This window comes from Apostichopus japonicus, chromosome 6 (assembly GCF_037975245.1).
Source record: "Apostichopus japonicus isolate 1M-3 chromosome 6, ASM3797524v1, whole genome shotgun sequence".
Classification (NCBI taxonomy): Eukaryota; Metazoa; Echinodermata; class Holothuroidea; order Aspidochirotida; family Stichopodidae; genus Apostichopus; species Apostichopus japonicus.
In genome coordinates this window covers 1,070,786-1,092,657 of record NC_092566.1, presented here as the reverse complement: position 1 = coordinate 1,092,657, position 21,872 = coordinate 1,070,786, and the positions used below count along the sequence as shown (strand labels likewise).

At 39.4% G+C, this 21,872-nt stretch overlaps 2 protein-coding genes and 1 pseudogene across 2 annotated transcripts; all 3 read left to right on the top strand.

The window, feature by feature from the left end:
• The first annotated feature begins 5,179 nt into the window (after positions 1-5,179).
• On the top strand, positions 5,180-10,769 carry LOC139968598 (S-crystallin SL11-like). The gene is made up of 5 exons (XM_071972746.1): positions 5,180-5,439; positions 7,056-7,148; positions 7,978-8,093; positions 9,181-9,291; positions 10,096-10,769. The coding sequence occupies exons 1-5, from the start codon at positions 5,307-5,309 to the stop codon at positions 10,276-10,278; spliced, it is 636 nt and encodes a 211-aa protein (XP_071828847.1). The 5' UTR covers positions 5,180-5,306; the 3' UTR covers positions 10,279-10,769.
• A 3,572-nt stretch (positions 10,770-14,341) lies between these two features.
• LOC139968597 (S-crystallin SL11-like) lies at positions 14,342-21,145 on the top strand. The gene is made up of 5 exons (XM_071972745.1): positions 14,342-14,761; positions 16,001-16,093; positions 16,749-16,864; positions 17,294-17,404; positions 19,416-21,145. Exons 1-5 carry the CDS (start codon positions 14,629-14,631, stop codon positions 19,596-19,598), a joined length of 636 nt encoding a protein of 211 aa, XP_071828846.1. The 5' UTR covers positions 14,342-14,628; the 3' UTR covers positions 19,599-21,145.
• On the top strand, positions 15,551-15,652 carry LOC139969293 (U2 spliceosomal RNA; annotated as a pseudogene).
• Positions 21,146-21,872: the final 727 nt, after the last annotated feature.

The window sequence follows — 21,872 nt, the reverse complement described above, 5'->3', positions numbered from 1 at the left end:
TTAAAAGTTTTTATGTGAGCTTCCCTCTATATAGAAATCTACGTATACAGTGGGGTGTGGAGGAGTGGTGCAAAGGTTTATTTAGAAGATAATATTCACAAATTGGTAAAATAACGTTTCATGCGCTGTGTTGTATTTGAATGAACGTCTATAAAATAGTACTGTTCATGTCATTGGACCTTGTCATTTTTCGATCCTTTTATTCTGTATTTTTGTACTTATTTTGTGTCTTGCAAAGGGCATTGAGACCGTCGGTATAATGCGCTATATAAATAAGCATAATAATAAGAAGAAGAATCATAATAATAATAATATTATTATAATTATTATTATTATTGATTTATTTGTGGAAAAATGACTGATTTATTGAAGTAACCTGTGAAAAACTTGGAAAAAGAATAGATAGGCCTACTACACATGATTGTAAGCAACATGCCGAATGCAAGGAATGCACGATACGAATGCCACGTGTCACCAAAGAAAGAACCTCAGTGGCACTAAACCAAACGACTGATCCGCTCTTTAACCCCGGCCAAAAGTTGCATCGAGACTGTGACTGTGTGATCATCGTCAGGTTTGTAAGGCACGAGTCCCCTTGTAGCGTAACAGACACTGTACATGAGCTTAACCAAAAGGTAGCATACGCCCATTAAAAGCCCCATTGCACACTAAATCACCAAATTGATGTGGTCTATAAGTCTAGATAGAAGTTCACAGTATCTAAACGCTAAACATCAGTGGCGTAGGAAGGTACTTTTGAGTGGGGGGGGGGGGGCTGAAGACTGATGGCCGGCCTGGGGGAAGGGGTCTACGGGGAGGGGGTGTCCCCCTCACCTTTGGAATTTTTTGCATTTCCAGGTGGCCTCAGATGCAATTTGGTGCAATATAGCACACTTCAACACCCACTCCATTTTGTAAACTTAATTTTGTATTTTCACCTGGCCTTAGATGCAATTTGGTGCTCCAAATGAGATTTTTTTTCTCATTTGGAAATGAAAAAGGGGTTTTCTGACTTACGAACCAGGGGGCGGAATGATACTTCCGCCCCTCCACATTTTTTCCCAGCCCCCCCGGTTCCTATGCTCTTGCTAAACATCACTGGATAGCTGACAAGATGGCCATTCATGGCACCATCAATTTTCCGCATCATGTCCGTGAAGATTATTTTGTAATCAGAGCCTGAAGTTTTCGTCACTTGTAAACAAACCTCTTCACTCAGTAATAAACAATTTTCGTACGAAGATCGCTTCTCGGCGTTTTGGCTAAGATCATGTGAAGTTATCTGTTCCCTTTCGAGGGGAATGGTGATAAAGACCCGACGATGATCACACAGTCACAGTCCCGATGCAAGGGGACTGGGGCCGAGAGCAGATCAGTCGTTCGGTAGTTTGGTTTTCGTGCCCAGGTTCTTTCCTGGGCGACTTTTTCTTAAAAAGTACAATTTTCGTACGCTGCTCCCGGGAGGCCTAAAGGGCGTCTAAAATTGCCTCAGTTTACTCAAATTTTGGCACCACATGCAATTCCATTCATGCTCATCAACATGCAAGCCAGAAAAAACCAGACCTTGATTGATAACATATTATAAAAGACACTTTTCCCGAAGGAGAACACCCGGGCGGATTGATAGACTCTAATAGGACTATGCGAACAAAATCTATGCCACGTGTTGTTTTCATCTTTGTATTGCTTATGGGAAAGCGTTAAAAAGCAAACGTCTAAGTCCCCTTGTAAAGAGAGAGGAGAGCTCAACCCCTGTTCGATCTCGAAAGAGGTCCTACGGGGGATAATAGTATGGTTTGGTAGAATAAACACTTTTTTCCCATTTTTTGCTAGGGAAATTTGTCTATTATTCAGTCAGGGAGATGCTGAGAAGTGAAATATTATGCAATAACATTGTGTAGAAGCCATAAATAAACAAGAGCTTAACATGTTAATCAAGCCATGGCGGTAAAAACCGAAGCAAACGTATCCCCTTGTAAGAGTTCCGTGCATGCTCCGCTGAAGCCATCCAGTGATTACGTAATGCCCGTATATGCAAAATAAAAGGTGTTACACCTCCCTGGTATGTATAATTCATTTTAAAGCTAATACCTTTTCCTTAGATTCACGATTACTGAAATCTCAGTCAAGAAAAGAAGTCAAGTGCTAGACATATGGAGAGAAACAATAGCGTTTCTTTATGAAGTTTGCCTAAGTATTGCGGCTCTCACATCTAAAAGATATTACAGACATAAAACGAATATATGTAACGTTATTAATTCGCCCCTAAATCCACTATACAGTGACTTATCTATAGCGAAGACGGGGCTGATACGGTAACAATCTTGTTTGGACTAGCAAGATAGTGGACCAATACAAATCAGTATTCTTTGTCAACTGGTGCTTAAGACATACAATGGCCATTAATACGACTGGGCCATTTGACAATATCAACATCAAATATTTAAGTTTTGGTCCACTTGGTGGGAAGTAAATGGGTGGAGCTAGTAGTTAGTTATATGAGTTATAGTAGTTATATAAGTAGTTATATAAGTTCGAAGTGCATGTTCGGACGATATGATTCCAACAAACAAAGGGGAGGGGGGGGGGAGGGGGGCAGTAGTGCATGCTGTTCAAACACCCCGTGAATATCTTTTGTTATGATTTTCGTGATGATTGAGAATTAGATGAAGGTAGTTTATAGGACGAAGATGTTGTAGTGCCTGCATATGAGTGTCATACAGACATACAAATAAGATCGGATAGGCTAGCTTTAAACGTCTCTAGCCGTTTATTATTGACTCATCTGTTTGAAGAATGAGTCCTATTCAAACAATGGCCGTATCTCTAAAACAAATTCAAACTCTATATTCAAACATGTGTGTACTTATTCGTTACGTAATAGCTGTGTACACGACTCAGAGATCGTATCTGACCGAGCGAAACGGGTAGGAAGGAACGAGAAGGAATTACTAATTAAGAAGAGGTTATACAAATGAACATACTGTATGCATGCTTCTAAGGAAGACCTAAAGTTATGGTTTGTGACAGTTTACTATGCGCATCACAGGCGTAGACCTAAAATAGTGCTTTCACTAGTAACGATTTACTATGCTCATCTCATGCATGGGTGTAGACCTAAAGTACGTAGTGGTTTCACTGTAACAGTTTATTATGCTCACGTCATAGGTGTAGACCTATAGTGTAGTGGTTTTCACTGTATCAGTTTACTATGCTCATCTAATTGGTATAGACGTAAAGTAGTGGTTCACTCTTACAGTTTACTATGCTCACGTCATGAGTGTAGACCTAAAGAAGTGGTTTCACTGTAATAGTTTACGATGCTCACGTCATGGGTCTATACCTAAAGTAGTGGTTTCACTGTTACAGTTTACTATGCTCATCTCATGGGTGTAGACCTAAAGTATTGGTTTCACTGTAACATTTTACTATGCTCATATCATGGGTGTAGACCTTAAGTATTGGTTTCACTGTAACAGTTTACTATGCGCACATCATGGGTGTAGACCTATTGTATTGGTTCACTGTAACAGTTTACTATGCTCACGTCATAGGTGTAGACCTAAAGTAGTGGTTCACTGTAACAGTTCACTATGCTTACGTCATAGGTGTAGACATATAGAGTAGTGGTTTCGCTGTATCAGTTTACTATGCTCATCTAATTGGTGTAGACCCAAAGTAGTGGTTTCACTGTAACAGTTTATTATGCTCACGTCATAGGTGTAGACCCATAGAGTAGTGGTTTCACTGTAGCAGTTTACTATGCTCATCTCATGGGTGTAGACCTAAAGTATTGGTTCACTGTAACAGTTTACTATGCTCATCTCATGAGTGTAGACCTAAAGTAGTGGTTTCACTGTAACAGTTTACTATGCTCATCTCATGGGTGTAGACCTAAAGTATTGGTTCACTGTAACAGTTTACTATGCTCATCTCATGGGTATATACCTAAAGTAGTGGTTTCACTATTACAGTTTACTATGCTCATCTCATGGGTATATACCTAAAGTAGTGGTTCACTGTAACAGTTTACTATGCTCATCTCATGGGTATATACCTAAAGTAGTGGTTTCACTATTACAGTTTACTATGCTCATCTCATGGGTATATACCTAAAGTAGTGGTTTCACTGTTACAGTTTACTATGCTCATCTCATGGGTGTTTACCTTAAGTAGTGGTTCACTCTTACATTTAATATGCTCAACTCATGGGTATATTACTCATGGTCAAGGCTACTAATAGTGAAAAACTTCTATACTACCCCCCACAATTATTATCAAAATCACTCTCATGCTGTTTATTTAAAGGCGACGACAGGGGAAGGAGAACCGTACGGATTGAGTCGAGTGAGTGTGTGCAGGGTGTATGTATGGGTCGTAAGGGAGGGGGAGTGTGGTCATTAACGTTGAAGAAACGGCTTATTGGTGTATATTAGGCCTACATATATTTACATACACTGTACGCTATGATGTGCTCTCATGGGATGCAGAATGGAACACAATTGGTAATAATGATAAGAAAAGAGTAAAAGCTTACAATATAAAAGCACACCTTAGTATTACAGAAATACACGGTGATACGGTACATTGTGAACGATGAATAATACGAATAACAGAACATAACCATCTCATATAAAAATCGAATAGTTAAATGTCTTATATATATGAAAGAATTTGGTTTTTCGTCGGGTTTCTTGCCTTCTGATGACTCGGGGTGGGGGCGCTCAGATAGATGTTATTATGAAAACTATTCAAGATATCGATGGTGATGAGGCACAAGATCTATGGTCATGTCAGTTCTGGATCTGAGGCTAACTCTTGTTTCTTTTCTATTATTTGTAATTAAATCAGCGCGCATTCAAAGTCTCACATACATTTGTTCATTTTCAGTAAGCTGTGCTCTCTCTCATTTGACTATAACAATTTAAATGACAAACCCATCGTCGAGACCAAGTAAACTCAAACAACTTTGTAAAATCCTCTCAAATATTTGATTTACAGTAAGTCTTATAACGTTTCTTGTACCATTAAAAACTGGCATTCGACCGTGACGTATGTTTGCTTTCATCTTTTGCGTGACCAATCACAACTAAGATTGCCAACGACTAGGTGTTACCATTCTATATGGGGGGGGGGGATTCGGAAACCCGCTGTATATATGTAAATCTTTTTTTCAAACCTTGCACTTTAAAAGCGACAGAGATCTTTAGAGAGGAGTGATTCTTGATCTGGTTCCCATCAAAGGTCTCTCAGACATTCTCATCAACTGTTTAGTATATTTTGGGTTAATCTACAGACTAGATAAAATGCCGTCGGTCAGGCTGAAGTATTTCGACGCTAAAGGCAGAGCGGAACCCGTCCGTTTCATGTTTGCACTTGATGGAGTCGACTATGAAGATATTCGTTACTCACAGGAAGAATTTGCCAAAGTGAAAGCAAGTAAGTGTAACCATTTTATTTTAGAACATGCAGAGTAATTTAATGAAAATCGCTTTCTTTACAATGTGCATGTTTTATTTTCTACATATTTTTTTTTAGCGAAAACTAAGATAAGGATGCAAACGCCGTCAAACACCCACCCCATCCCTATACCATCCTCCCCAAAAGTTAACTTGTGTTGACAATTCCTGCCGTGCGTATTACCACTGTCCATAGGTAGGATAAAACTAAGCCAATGCCGTGCCCCAGGGGGTGGGGTGACAAGTAACGAAAGGAATCCTCACCTATTTTCTGATAACGGCCTCCGAAGGAAGCATTTATCATTGATATTAAACGTGCAGTCGCCAAACTAAATTGGCTACATAACCGTAGAGGCCCATGGTTTGATTCATCAGTTTTCTTTTTTTTTTAAATATACTGTTCACAATTTATAGTTCTTAAGGTTCTCTCCGTATACCCAATGAGAATTCGATTGAATTCCTGACCCCACCAGCTGTGGTCGGGCATCTATAGATGTGCAAAATATATATTTTTTAAATCGCTTACCCAAGGTTACCTTGGGTGAAATATGGAATATTGCATGCGGGTCGTTCCTGTCGCTACACTTGGGCCCTTACAGCGTCACGGCTGTCCACCGTATGTACCAGTGATCGCAGATTAATCAGTTCTGAAGTATTTTGCACAAAACTTCAAGAAAAGAGACAAACATTGAGTGCTATAGTAGCGTTTTCTATAGATAGATAAAGTATTTTGATACATATTCAGCTTTGAAGTATGATAAACCTCTGGACTGATATGTTAAGAAAAAATTAAAAAACGATGTATATTCATCAGTACAGACCTAACTACTAATGTTTATTCATTGTCTTATAAAGTTCTAATAACTCCGTCAAAAATATGTTGTTGTTACTTCACTTCTGTTTCATCTTGACAACAAAGAACCATTGGATGACATTCAACATGCAATTGTCCTTGACAAATTAGTAACGTATTGTATACGCACAATTATTACTTTAGTCAACAAGTGTCATATATGTTTCCCTATTAAACTTTGTGTTGCTAGTGATCTGTGTGTTAAACTTTGAATTCCAGCCACTTCAAGTGATCAGCCTCAAACGGTTAGAGGATGATTTCTCAAAAACCTTAAAGTGCTTTAGAAATACAACCTGCATGGACTCAGTAGCGGTGGTTGTTGACGGTGTACAACAACATATCAACATTAACGTTGTCACTAACGCATCATTATTTTAGCTGGCGCTATTGCAAAATAATTTATGGCTCTCATCCACACCGTGTCAGCGGGGTGAACTATTTTCAAGCATATATTAGATACGGACATAACATGAGTATGGAACGCGAAAAGGGCAAACTTATTTCGTTGCTAAGTTTAACGTAAGTTTAGACAACGACGTAAGTTTAGACAACGGAATTTTAGACATCAACGTGAGTATGAGCAATAGCATGGTAAATCAGCAGCAACAACTTTAGTTTAGACAACATCAAACTTAGTTTAGACAACGAAATATGGCTGCCCTTTTCGCGTTCCATACATGAGGTAATTTACTTGTTACCTTGTTTAAATCGTAATTTTGTTTTATTTTTCATCCGATTAACAGCCATGCCTTTTGGCCAAGTGCCTGTCCTTGAGGTTGATGATATCACGGTGCCCCATAGTAAGGCTATTTATACATTTGTTGCAGCCCAGCACGGTAAGTCCATGTGTTGTAGTGAACTCGGTATGGAATGTAGGAACAATGTTAGTGCAGATATCTGACAACAATTTTAGAAATCAAAAAATTTCATTCAGACATAATAAATTCTGGGTTACTTTACAATAACTGAAATTGATTTTACGTCATCTGATATTTAGGATATCTGAATTTATTGTTAATATCTTAATTTAAATTTGGTTATCTGAAAAGAATTTGAGTTATCTAACATTTTAAATTCAGATATAAGACCTTGTGGGCACTTTAAGATATCTGAAATTGGTTTCAAGATTTCTGAAAATATTTGTAGATATCTAAACTCAAATTGGGTTATCTGAATAAGAATTTCAGATATCTGTAAAGATTTGAGATATATAAAAATTTGATTCGGATATCAGAAATTCTGTGGTATTTAAAGATACCTGAAATCGAAGTCAAGATATCTGAAATTTTTTTTAAGATATCTGAAATTGATTTGAAGATACCTTTGATAAATTTGTGTGATTTCTGGGTGTCATATTAGACTTACTCAAGTCTCCTGTCTGTGAAACAAAAACTGTGATACCTCCCGATTTAATTGTTTATTGTCTCTCCAGAGTAAAAGATGATAGGGTGAGGAGATGAAGGAGTGACGGGGGGGGGGGGGTGGGGGCGGTGACGTTATTACCTACTGGACAGCGTTACAAAGTTCATGTTATGTTTTGGATGTATCATTCAAGTTCGTAACGCTACATAGCAACTTTCAGATTATTAAACCAATTATAAACCAATTATTACTGTGCCATGTACGATGCAACCATAACCTTTAACTTTTCTTTTAATAATGAAGGTTTTTTACCTGCCGATAACTTGGGACGTGCACATGTTGATGTCGTGATAGAAACAATAAGTGACACTGATTTTGATTCAACAAAATGGTTCTTCGAGCAGGTTCCCGAGAAAAAAGTAAACATTTTTGATATTTTTTCAAATTTCAATCCACCATTTTCAGGGATCATTGACCCAAGTTATGACAGAAATTGTTGGTAGAACGTTCGTTTTTACTTCTCTCCGATGCGGTGCAAAGGCGTACACTCGGGTCATAAAATTCATCCAAATTTGATTTGATACGTTACACCCCTCCCCCCCCCCTCTTCCGCACACACTGGAAGACAGGAAGTATATGGGAGGTTCGTCTTAGTGGGGGCAGGAAACGTAGCATGCCACTGGATTTCAGTATCATGATGATCTTTGTTCATGTATTTACCCGTTAAGCAATCGAAGGGGCCATAAACAGAATTAATCACATGAAGACTATGAAATATGAAATATCCAGAGTCATTGTTATCAAATACACACGTATGGCAAGCCATGTGGGTAAAACACTGCACAATACATCCGCGTATTAATTTGAGTATGTACGCGTCTTAATTCGAACATATATGCTTATATATTATGATCCAATCAAAAGGCTTAAATATATCCACGTATTAATTCGAATATTAAAAACGTATTAATTCGAAAACATATGAGGATTAATTCGAATATATATATATAAATATATAATATAATTTGAATATGTACACGTCTTAATTGTCTGATGATCGCTCAACGTGTGAAACTCTGAGTAACAACTAATAGTGTTCTACTATAGTCTCAACTAGTCTCAACATAAATAAATCTCAACATATATATATATATATATATATATATATATATATATATATATATATATATATATATATATATATATATATATATATATATATATTTATATATATATATATATATATTTATATATATATTTATATATATATATATATATATATTTATATATATATATATATATATATATATATATATATATATATATATTTATTTATATTTATTTATATTTATTTATATTTATATATATATATGCTCCTCATCTACGTTAGATTGTTAAGAGTACACCATTTTCCTAATGAGCTCAATATGTTCAATTTTTTGTATTAAAGACAATTTCGTCTTCGTTTATTCAGTTATATTGTGTTTTCCATTTTCATTTAAACAGGAAGAACTTATGAAACACTTAAAAGATGTTACGTTTCCTAAAATGAAAGAAAATCTTGAAAAAATACTGTCGGAAAACAACGAGGGCAAAGCTTGGTTTGTTGGTGATAAGGTAAGCGATTTTCTCCGCACGCGTCTATCGTATTTACCCCACCAATACATGGAATTATGCGAACAGTATATACAAAATAGTATAGGCCTAACACTATGCATTGTATGCGTATCGGCTTTGTGATCAAATGTATTGCGCAGTGTATCATATATAGACAAAGCGAAGGTGCATCTACTATTTTAATGATTACTTAAGGCAGATTTTAGTCTTGACGTGTTAATGTCCCCGCCCCCTACCCCCCAAAAATTAGTTCTAGTAAACTTCTATTGTTCATCATATTTTTCAAGATTCACACATTTAAGTCTCTGGAATGTTCCTTTAAGGCTAAATTAATGAAAATTACTCCTCAGTGTAGGTCTTAATCGTAATATTAATCCTTTGTTTTTATAAATTTTAATTACTGAATTAGAACGGGTTCTTTTTACTTCATTTGCACAGCAGAACATTGTCAAAAAAAAAATTTCCACTTGAGTTTTGACGTATACACCTGAGAAACTTACAAGTGGCTTGTGTGTTATTGAGTATATATTCCAGCTTCTTTAATTGAGATTAACCTCTCTTATCTAAAGGGTCATTTTTGCTGAACAGAAGTGGTTTTTAACGGTCTACTTCATATCATATTTTTTGCTTGAATTCTTCCCATAAAAGTAGAGACATCGAGAGGGAGAGGGAGAGAGGGGTGTCCAAGAGAGATAGAGTAAGAGGGGTGTGGGGGGGGGCGAGGAAAGGGCATATCTCGTTTTTAAAAACCGAAAGATATGGCACCAAGATGGCAATAAATTTCTCCTTATTTTTCTCTGACAGCTATCGCTAGCTGACGTGATAACTTTCTCCATGCTTCATGATGGTCTCGCAATGTTTACCGGTAAAGAACCTGGTTCCTGCTCCTTGAGCGATTACCCTCTTCTTGAAGGATTTGTGGCTCGCTTTAAGGCACTGCCAAAAATAGCCACTTACCTGGAAAAGAGACCAAATACTCCATATTAGCCTACGTAGCATTCTTACCGTGATGACGAGGAGAGTTTCGAGAGAGGTGGTGGGGATGGGATGGGATTGGTGACATTTAATATGAACCATCCTCCTCTAGGTAAACCAGTGGTAATAATATAATCAAATTCCTTTCCTTATCAAGAAACGGGGTCTTAGTTTCATGCATTTATACATTTCAATATATTTCCCTCAACATGTATTTCCACAGCCATTTGTATCTCGAGTTCGAAACAATTTTAGAGTAGCCAGTTTTCAGATTCATTGGTGTATTTGTTTACCTTAAAAGCAAGGTACACCGATATGTAAGGATGTATTATCATATATAGAAGAACATGATAGATAAACTGAGATCTATGCCACGTGTCGTGCAGATTTAGTATAGGCGTGGCTAATGAAACATACACTCGTGTTGTAGGCGAGGTACACTGAAAACTCGGAGATGGAAGAAGAACTCTAGAAATGAAATAAATTAAATTTTGCGAAAGTAACTATTTGTATGTGTTTTCATTTTTTACCCCTTCTGTCAGTGACCGCCATTGCCCATAAAAGTCTCTGTCTCTCGCGAGCTTATGCCAGTGGACTGTAGGCTATCTGTGTAACTATAGTATATGAAAGGTAGTTGCCTTCACTTTTCTCACAAACATTATGTTGCTCAAAGTTGCCGATAAAACAACATATACGGAAGGATCGAAGACAAAACTTTCGGTGTAAATCTCTCATTCAGTAACACCTGTGCGTCTTCAGTCTTGCTGTCCTTATTTCAGTAGGCCTATACCTGCAGCATAGTACCGTGCCTATCAAAGGTGATATTCCAACACGTTGTATAAAGCAGTACTGAAAAGGTCTGCTGTTCTGAGATATCGAAATATCCATTCCCAAAACAACAGACCGTTACCTTATGGCGTATGTCATTCCAGCGTGTATGCCCTACAAACATCTCACCCAGGGCCGGATCAAGAGGGGCGAAGGGGCCATGGCCCAGGCCTCCCACCAAGAGGGGCCTCCCACCACTGATTTTTTTTTAGTGCCATAACATCCCTACGATGCGCACAATTTCTTCTATCATTATAAAAAACACACATTCTAATATGTAGTCCATGTGGTATTCATCTCCAAGTCGTTTTATCATATACTATAAGGTCACCTAGTCTTACAGTTCTCACTATGCCTGAATCTGGATGCATGAAATTCTAAATTTTCATATTCTCAAGTAGTTTACTAAACATACATAACAGGTGCGTATCCAGGGGGGGCGTTGGGGGCGCGCGCCCCCCGGGTAAGAAGCAGAGGAGAGAAAAAAAGAGAAGAAAAAGAAGGAAAAAAGAGGGGAAAAAAGAGGAGGAAGGAGAGGAAGGAAGGGAAAAGAAAAAGAAGAGAGAAAAAGGAGAAAAGGAGGGAGCAAAAGAAAAACGCGAAGACACCGGGAAGAGAAAGAGGAACAGTGACATCATTACAGCGCTGAAGGGTAGCCAGTGACGGATCAATGATTTCGTAAAAGTGTGACTTACCAAACCCCTTACACCGACAACTCCATTTTTTGACGTTTCCATTTTCCTCTCTCACTAATGATCTATATATATATACTTTATATGATCTATCATAACGCGTGTGTAGAATTGTGCTATGAAACCAACTGTGGCTGGTCTCGAACTCGACCGTGTCGTCGGGGAACATGACGCATTTTTGGATGGGGGCGACCGCCAGCCCCCCCCCCCCCCCATTCAGCATTTTTTTAATGATATCGCTAAGTAATTTCAAAATGGAAAGTGCTTAGAGGCAACTTACAAGGCCTGGGAAGTGTCATTTCCAGCGATCTGGGAGACATTTTCGGCCAAAATTTTCTTGTACGCTTCACGCCAACCTATGGTGGCGCTACGCTTAGATAATTTGCCTACAGGCTTCGCCCCTCCCTTGGCAAATTCCTCGCTACGCGACTGTTCGAAATTGTAACGCAAACAACAGATATCACATCATATTAGTGAGCATGAAAATGGCGTTCCTGGATGAAAAGCCTCAAAATTGTCCGACTTGCCTGAAAAAATAACCAACAGTTTTCGCGCGCTTCGCGCGTGTTCAACCTGTTCATGTTATTAAACCTATAAGCAAGCATCGTTTATTAAATCGCATGCCATCGTGTACCGTACGGTCCGTTAAAATTGCGCAGTATACCGCGGGATGTTAATGTAAACAACGACATGTCTCATGTAGATGCATAAAAAGCATGGAGGTCCAATTATGTCAAAACTCTCTTTTACATTAGTAATGGCGAATTAGGGGCTGCACCCCCGCCGCGCAGTGGCGGAGCGTCCATACGGTCAGGGGGCGGATGCCCCCCCCCCCCCTGACGGACTCAAATGGACTGCTGGCGCCTTTTTCAGCTCTTTACCACTTTTTACTTGTTCGTGATTATTGACTTTTTTATTGCGCTCTCATCTACTTATTGACATTTGTCACATTTTGTTGGTGTAATTTGGCGATGACACCTTATTCTTCGTCTATCTGCAAATTAGCCAGGCCCGGAAAGGGTCATTTCCGGCGATCTAGGGAGTATCTTGACCCAAAAATTTTCTGTATACGCTACGCGCCAACCAGTGGTGGCGCTCCGCTTAGATAGTGTCGAAAGCGCCCCTACAGACCATTCTCGCCACTCCTGACCAATACCCCTAGCTCCGCCACTGCCACCGCGCCTCCTACGCCTATGTGTGTAGTGTTCGCTTTCGGAAATATCTGCTATTTTTTCATTTCCTTCAACCAAGTTTTATAATAGCCGTTATAAGAGGTTTTAATATTTCTACATCAATAAATTAACTGCGTCTGAATTTTAGAAAATTTCTGACCAACATTCTGCATCACACTTCCCTCTACTCGTGCAATTTTGACCGGTCTGTTAGGGGTTGAAGGAAGTTTTTCTATATTGGTTGTCCATCATGATGAAATTTTGTACAACATTATGGGTATGTTTTGAAGTGAGTTTATTCACGAGATATGTGAATTTTCAAATTCTGAACAAAAATGGGGCTTGAAACCTTGAAAAGTGGGGCTGACGGGTATTGTGGGCCGCGACGTAGAATCACCTACAAAAGCAAAGACCCACAGGAGATGCGATCAGGTCGAACATGATCGATGTGTGCAGGGTTGACAATCTTCAAAAAAGTTATGGATGAAAAAAAAAACTATTAGGAAATACTTGGTTCTCAGGCAAAAAGTGTACATCTGGTTGGTCATTTCAAGCCCGAGAAGTGCCGTTTCCGGTGATCTGGGGGGTTTCAAAACAAGAAATTTTCTTGTACGCTGCGCGCCAACCGATGGTGGCGCTCCGCTTAGATAGTAATTCGCGCCCCCCGGGTTTGAAAATCCTGGATACGCGCCTGCATAATAATAAATTTGTTTGATTTGAGAAATAAAAAAAAGCCTAAACGACCTCTCAATATGTTATTGTAAAGATGGGTTTGATTTTTGTCAATTTAAGTGCCATAACATCGTTACAATGAGCATATGGCGGACACCAGTACCGTCACTCAGTAGTTCAAAAGTTGCTAGAGGGGGCCCCCACCACCAAGCTGACCCCAGGCCTCCCACGAGCTTAATCCGGCCCCGATCTCACCGTTTACTAATTCTTAACACCACTCTCTTGATAAGTACGCCATTTGTTAAGTCTCTGTATGAAACGATACTGTCACGCTAGATTGTATTGAGTGGCTATAACCACTTCAAATAAATCTCTACTTGACTTGTATCCACAAATTCTAGTTAGTCCAACAAGTGCCCACCAATATTCCCTGGAAGGATTATAAACATTGTGTCGCGTTAAACACAATACCAATTTAACCAGAAACATTAGAGTCTAACCAGGGACTGAGCTGCTTCTCTGCAGCACAGCCCTGTTAGACTGTCCCAAACCCCTTAACATCGCCCCTTTGCACACAACACGTCAGGAAATCTACAATATACACAATCTATTGACAATTATTTACCTATTTTGAGATTTTTGACCCGCATATTATAAAGAAATGCCACGTCATCGTCACGCCACTGTAAATGCCGGTTGGTCGACCGTTGTTCGAATTTATTAATAATAGTATCAGCAAACAACTATGCGATGTTATCTTCGTAGTGTACAAAGTTCGTATACAATTTGCTCCTTACAAACTTTCTGTATTTTCCATCTGTCTGAGTTGTGGTGACCAGCGGTGTTGTATGCCGTTACGTTCTAATATCACGTGTGCCTGTCATAGGAACAATTTTTAACCGTGTATAACAAACCCCGTGCAGTTTGAACACAACGTTTATCAACCGACATTCCCAGTTATTTTCTATCGGTGAAGAGTCAAGACATATTTGTGAACCATGTCGAGCTATAAACTGATTTATTTTGATCTGATGGCCAGGGCCGAGCCCGTCAGGTACATGTTCGAACTAGCCGGGGTAGAATACGAAGACAACAGGGTTAGCCAGGACCAATGGAAAGAGATTAAAGCAAGTAAGTGCCTCTGATTAGTATAATAATCATTAACGTTTCTGGGTCAATTTCGTATAATTTATCTTTAATGATCGATGATAGGTTTTAACAATTTAAGGAGATAATTCTCTTTGATTAATGAAATCATCGGTCAACTTACAGTTCTGTGCACAGCTAATCATGTTATAATTGATATTTTACGTACAGTCAATCCAGTCTATATTACCCGTACGTTCTAGCGCTCAGTCACACTGTTTTTTATGACGTGCCCATTTTCAGTCGAACAAACCTTGTAAAAGGGGCGGAGAGATACGCGTATATGCGCATGCGTATGTATTTACGCGCATGTAACTGTGTGCCAGGTGCCCAGTAGCAGCTCCCTGGTCAAACGGAGTGAATGGTTGCATTAAGAGCATTTTACAGTTTTCAAAGGTTTTAATCTGGATAGATTTTAGGAGTTTATCGGGTTTTAAAAGTCACGTCAAGGGTCGACCTTTTGTCAATCGTGTGACGTGGAAATATCACCATTCCCCTCCCCCTCCCCCTCCCCTCCCAAACACACACACTGTGTTGGCATTAAAAGTAATGCTGGTATACTGTTTAAAAATATCTCAGCAGTGTCTCTGTCAATTAGTTTCCAGAGACTTGTTGTACAACTACAATTATGGTTTGTTTACCTACACAAGGTTTCCGTTCATTACAATGTTCAGCACTACAGTATGTTGGATTAAGAATTTAAAACCCGTCTCTGTCAAAACATTGTTTATGAAGAAAAAAGAAAAGCACTAACATTTCTAGTATAATGGTTTGATCGCTTCTCAGCCTTTTGGCTAAGATCATGTGTAGTATCTGTTCCCTTTCGAGGGGAATGGTGATGCACACCTGACGATGATCACACAGTCAGAACCCCGATGCAAGGGGACTGGGGTTGAGAGCGGATCAGTCGTTCGGTAGTTTGGTTTTCGTGCCCAGGTTCTTTCCTGGCGACTTGTTCTTAAAAAAGTAGTATAATGGTTTGATGATGTCATATTTAGATTTATACAACCGTGTATGTGTGTAGAGTCATTAAAACTATGATCTCTTTCAAATATGGAATTAAATCTTATGCAGCTGCTCGGGAAATCTGTTCATCGGAAGTGTCTCAATGTCGACCAATGATATGGTGCTAATTCACTCTCCTGTAATAGTTTATATGTTTATAATGAATTTTCACAAATTTCTTCTCAATGGTCAAACCTATTTTAATACATTTTTTCACAGCCACTGGTTTGGGCCAATTGCCCGTTCTGGAAGTTGACGGAAAGCAGTTACCACAAAGTGCGGCCATTTACAGATATGTTGGTAGAGTGCATGGTGAGTCTATCATACGTATTACAGTCATTAACAAATATACAACATACACCATTGATGAGCTTCCACCTGTAACTTCTAAATTCTCCTTTCCTCGTTAAACCTTTCTAGATATATATTAAGCGTTTGACTGGAACAAGTGGTCTCCTGTGTTCCGGTCGAACTCAGTCGAAGGTTGTCAGTCGAAATCGTCGTATAAGGAGGTTGCCGATACGCGGAAAACGTGGATATGCCTATACTTCATGTATTATGTGTAATCAATTGTTTGCTACTAGTCCGTTAGACTCCTGTATACATTTCCCATCTTTGCCATATACAGAACGACTTCTAACAACAACAAAAATCTTTCTGGTTTCGGTAACAAAGCAGTTATACTAGCTATATTAACTAAATTGATTTATTGAACTGATCGAGTAGCCTATCATAAATATAATGAAATTTGTTAAATACTCTGCTCTGATAATTTTATAAGGTTTTTTGCACCGTCCTGACCGTTAAATGGTCAAGAACAAAGAGGCTTTTCATCGATATTTATGACAATTCTCTCGCAAAATCGACAGATACTGTTACAACTGCAGGACCATTTCCTATACGTTCATTATCTCTTTCCATACGCGTGAAACATTAATTGAAATATTTTTGCGTTTGCCTCATACAGGGTTCTATCCATCGGACGCTTGCGAATGTGCCAAAGTTGACGTTGTCACGGAAACAGTTTCTGAGTTTGATCCAGACCTTGGGAAGATCTTTATCGAAAGTGATCAGGCAAAGAAGGTGACAAACAGGTGTTATTGTTTACGTGGTTCTTCATAATGTCTCTTCTATCTATGAAACACAAAGTTGAATCTCATAGAATTTCAAAAAATTCAAATTCAAATAAAATTTCCTATGTCTTTATCCTCTGTTGATATTGCGGTCATTTGTCGCACAAATACTTAATCACATTCGAGGACTTTCTCGTTATCATAATATGAACACGTCCTGCGCTTCATTAACAAGTGTACGGACGGTTTTAAGCTTAAACTTAAAAACACTTACAACATGATCAGAATAGGTATGAAAGGAGAGCACTGCCCCTTCCAGTGGACCCACCCCCCACCCACCCCAACACTGCCCCCCCCCATTTGAACTTAGCATCAAACTTTTCGCTTTAATACTCAACAAAGGTTCTTCTGTTTTTGAACTACTTTGTATACCATGCAGGCAGACCTAATAAAGACTCTCTCAGCGGAGAAATTTCCGAAGCGATTCAGCATTCTCGAGAAGCTCCTGTTAAAAAACAACGAAGGAAAGCAATGGTTTGTTGGAGATAAGGTAAGAAGAACAGAAGGACTACCTCTTATAAAGATAATGATGGTAATGAGGGAGGGGGGGGGGGTATAATGGTAGAAAGGGAACAGGGTGCAGGCGCGTATCCAGGGGGGCGTTGGGGGCGCGCGCCCCCCGGGTAAGAAAAAGAGGAGGGAAAAAAAAGAGAAAAAAGAGGAGGGAAAAAGAGGGGGGAAAAGAGGAGGAGGAGAGGAAGGAAAAGAAAAGAAAAAGAAGAAAGAGAGAAAAAGGAGAAAAGGAGGGAGTAAAAGGAAAACGCCAAGACACCGGGAAGAGAAAAAGGAACAGTGACATCATTACAGCGCTGATCCCTTCCATATACACATGGTAGCCAGCGACGGATCAAGGATTTCGGAAGGGGCGTGCGCCTCACCCTACCCCTTACACCGACAACTCCATTTTTGACGTTTCCATTTTTCCTCTCTCACTAATGTATCTACTGTATATGGTGTATCATAACGCGTGTGTGTGTATATACGCCTTAAACAATTGTAGAATTGTGCTATGAAACCAACTGTGGCTGGTCTCGAACTCGACCGTGTCGTCGGGGAACATGACGCATTTCGCGAAGAGGGCGACCGCCCCCCCCCCCTTGAGCAAATTTTTTTTATGATATCGCTAGTAATTTCTAATAGAAAATGCTTAGATGCAACTTACAAGGCCTGGGAAGAACAATTTCCAGCGATCTGGGAGGCATTTTCGGCCAAAATGTTCTTGTACGCTTCGCGTCAACTCAGTGTGGCGCTACGCTTAGATAGTTTACCTAAAGGCCCCTCCCTTGGCAAATTCCTCGCTACGCGCCTGTTCGAATTTTTAAAGCAAACAGCAGATATCACATCATATCAATGAGCATGAAAATGGCGTTGCAGGAAGAACAGCCTCAAAACTGTCTATGTGTTTAGTCATGGGCCTAGAACCCAAATTTGATTTGGAGGCTGTAACGACTTGCCCGAAAAAAATATCCAAACATTTTCGCGCGCTCCGCGCGCGTTCAACTTGGTAATGTCAATATCATTAACCAAGCATCGGTTATTATATCGCATGCCATCGTGTACCGTACGGTCCGTGAAAGTTGCGCAGTATGCCGCGGGATGCTAGTGTAAAAAACGAAATGTCTTATGTAGATGGAGAAAAGCATGGAGGTCCAATTATGTCAAAACTGTCTTTTACATTATGTAATGGCGAATTAGGGGCTGCATAGATGAATTTTGTGCAACATAATGGGTATGTTTTGAAGTGAGTTTATTCACGAGAAATGTGAATTTTCAAATTCTGAACAAATAATGGGCTTAAAACCTTGAAAAGTGGGGCTGACTGGTATTGTGGGCCGCAACGCAACCTACAAAAGCAATGATCCACAGGACATGCGATGAGGTCGAACATGATGTGTGAATGGTGACAATCTTCAAAAAGGTTATGAATGGAAAAAAAAAACTATTGGGAAATACTTGATTCTCAGGCAAAAAGTGTACATCTGGTTGGTCATTTTCAAGCCCGAGAAGTGCCATTTCCGGTGATCTGGGGGGTATCAAAACCAGAAATTTTCTTGTACGCTGCGCGCCAACCGATGGTGGCGCTCCGCTTAGATAGTTATTCGCGCCCCCCCTCCCCCCGGGTTAGAAAATCCTGGATACGCCCCTGGGGTACACTTCCATTATCTTACCGGACATGTAAACATATTGTATTCAGATATATAGCTGCTTTATATTTCGACATGTATCCGTTCGACTGTGAGGACTTCAGGAAGGGGAATTGGGAAATATATGGGGTTGACATAGGGTGAAATGGGGAAGTGGTATGGGGATGATGAGAGGGAAAGGTGTGAGGTACACGTGACGTTTAGATCATTGGTAATAAAACGCAAATTGGTGATCTTCAGGGACTTGGTAATTATACCCTAAACTATTGTGACCCTCAAAGAGAATGAACGAGGATAAATAATTTCTCTTTGGTTTACTTAAAACATGTTTTCTACATTTCTTTATTTCTTGGACAGATTTCTCTCGCTGATGTACAAGTGTTTTGTATACTTCATGACTTAATACCAGCTGTGATTGGTCTGGGGCTTGGAGGCCTCGATTTGAAAGACCATCCTCATCTTGCGGCTTTCTTGGATCGCTTCAAGTCAGAGGAGAAAATATCTCAGTGGATCAAGAAAAGGCCAGTTACGTCATTCTAGACTAGAACGCCATGAGATTTAACAACGCAATGATTATTTAATGATAAAAGATCTTTCGATCGCATTATTCAAAAATCTTATTTCCAATATCCTCCAATCATACTCGTTGTAATGGATACAATCACAAACGTAAGCTAGTCTTGAATATTTATAAAATAACTTAAGACAGGGAGAAACAGATGCTTCGATTGTCCAAGGAAGCGAAAGCCAAGATCTTACTGGACATCTCTGTGCAGCTAGCATGCACAATCGTCTTATATGCCCCTCCCCCTTACCTCCTATCCATCCACTTCCCTACCTTTCTCTTCGTGTCCCCCTCCTTCTCCCCATCAAGCATTTAACCATGATCTTCACCAAGAAACTGGATATCTTGTTGTGCATTCAATGAATGATGTCACTCTAAGTCAAGTAAACTTGACGTTACAACAGTTTAAGCCATGAAGTAATTATACGCTACATTTGGCTGCAGCTAATTAGTGGGTTAATTAACTGGCCAAACTCTGTCCCCAAAAATAATGTTAGTCGTTAACATTTTTTTAATTTAAGTTTATATGTTAATCGTTCTGGGTGTGATTTTGGTGAAATAAGGTATAACATTTCATATTTCAAGACAGGTCTACCCTATTTCCCAGACGTGGTCCATGTGACAAATATATAAGCCCATCTCGGAATTTGTTTGTGTAATATGCAGCTCTATCCCTACAGGAAAGTTATTCAAGTTCATATCATATTCAGACAGAAGTGGTGCAAAATTGGAGTAAATATAGGTATAACATTGGTTTAATGACTATATGTATATCATATACAGTATATGTAATGTAAATAATAACATGTATGTTTATAGATGACACGTTAAAACTACAACAGTAGTAATCGACCTCACAATCATATTCTGATTTATGTTAGTACCAATTGCGCGAACAATATACAACTTTATTTGCACTCGATTTTCTGAAGACAATGGCACAGATGAGCATGAAGGCTTGACTATTATGCTTAGGCCTAATTAAATGGACAAGTTGGTGTTATCGATTTATCTAAGAAGGAAACAAAACCCCGGTTAGTGTGTCATAAAGCTACCTGAATGAATATCCTCTAGTACTGGTAACCAAATGTAAATTTCCATGGTATCAAATTTCGGTATGCGATGATCAACGAAGAAAAAATAACAAAAGAAATACTGGGTTTTTCACTTCACAGAGAGCAAATGTTCCAGACCTGGTCACTCAGTCGTCCGCGATACATGTGTTTCCACATACTTAAATAAATAAACGGCTTAAATCTATTATTTAAAAGGAATATACACTGCAATTGAAACATAAATATTCATTACGATCATGTCTCAACAAAGTTGGTCTAGAGATAACTTTAGAGTGGGTTTAAAGATTGTATGGTGTAAATGTCCCCGATCTGCATGATGTGTATACCTGCACTTATCTATAGCAGAATACGATGTAACCGTTAAACATGAAAAGACAAAAATAGATCTATATGTCACGGGGCATAGTGTAAACTGAGATTGAAGACGAACTCTAGAAATAAATGAAAGCAGCTATTGTAATATTGTATATCTGTCTGTGTGGTTTTCGTACCCACCCCCCCCCCCACCTCCCCCAATTTTTACCCCTTCATTCATAACACCTTATAAAGGTTTTTTATCTTAAGGTGAAGACCGCCATTTCCCATAAAGTCTCTGCCCCTAACCCTTGACCGACAGGCGGCTTCCTGACGTTATAAGAAAGTTTCCCATGCATACTTCATTCCACTTCACTTCACCCCATCCGCCCCAATGCGCTCCAGCTAAAGGTAACACAAATGTTGTGGTAGTAGACACCTTGCGTCCACGTACACCCCCAGTCTTCAGCCTCGCTATAGTCCTCTCCTGCTCCCCTTCCTATCCTCTTCCCGCCCATGACACGTCCTTTCGCAGAGGCTAATAAAATACATAGATGTAGATGGAAGAGGAATGCTAGAAATAAAGGGTGTTTTTTTCAACTTTTACCCCTTCTGTCAGTGCCCCCTGATAAAGGGTCTTATAGGAATTGGAGACCGGCATTTTCCATCATGTCTCTCACCCTCATCTGACTGAGTTGTATAGGCCCGCTGACATATAAAAAGTTGCTCCTATTCCACTCCCCCCCCCCTCACTCCCCCACCCACCCCATAGACCGGAGAGAAACGTTTTGGTGGAAACCTCGCTTTCAATATTTTGTCCCGCGTAAATAAAACAAAAATGCTAAGTCATCGTCATGACCCAGCACAACGTGCTCAACG

Excerpts from the sequence above, each read along its gene's own strand:
- LOC139968598 (XM_071972746.1), top strand. The coding sequence starts at position 5,307 with ATGCCGTCGGTCAGGCTGAAGTATTTCGACGCTAAAGGCAGAGCGGAA. Across the intron at positions 8,094-9,180 it reads AGCAGGTTCCCGAGAAAAAA|GAAGAACTTATGAAACACTT; the intron begins GTAAACATTTTT and ends TCATTTAAACAG. Across the intron at positions 9,292-10,095 it reads CTTGGTTTGTTGGTGATAAG|CTATCGCTAGCTGACGTGAT; the intron begins GTAAGCGATTTT and ends TTTCTCTGACAG.
- LOC139968597 (XM_071972745.1), top strand. The coding sequence starts at position 14,629 with ATGTCGAGCTATAAACTGATTTATTTTGATCTGATGGCCAGGGCCGAG. Across the intron at positions 14,762-16,000 it reads ATGGAAAGAGATTAAAGCAA|CCACTGGTTTGGGCCAATTG; the intron begins GTAAGTGCCTCT and ends ATTTTTTCACAG. Across the intron at positions 17,405-19,415 it reads AATGGTTTGTTGGAGATAAG|ATTTCTCTCGCTGATGTACA; the intron begins GTAAGAAGAACA and ends TTTCTTGGACAG.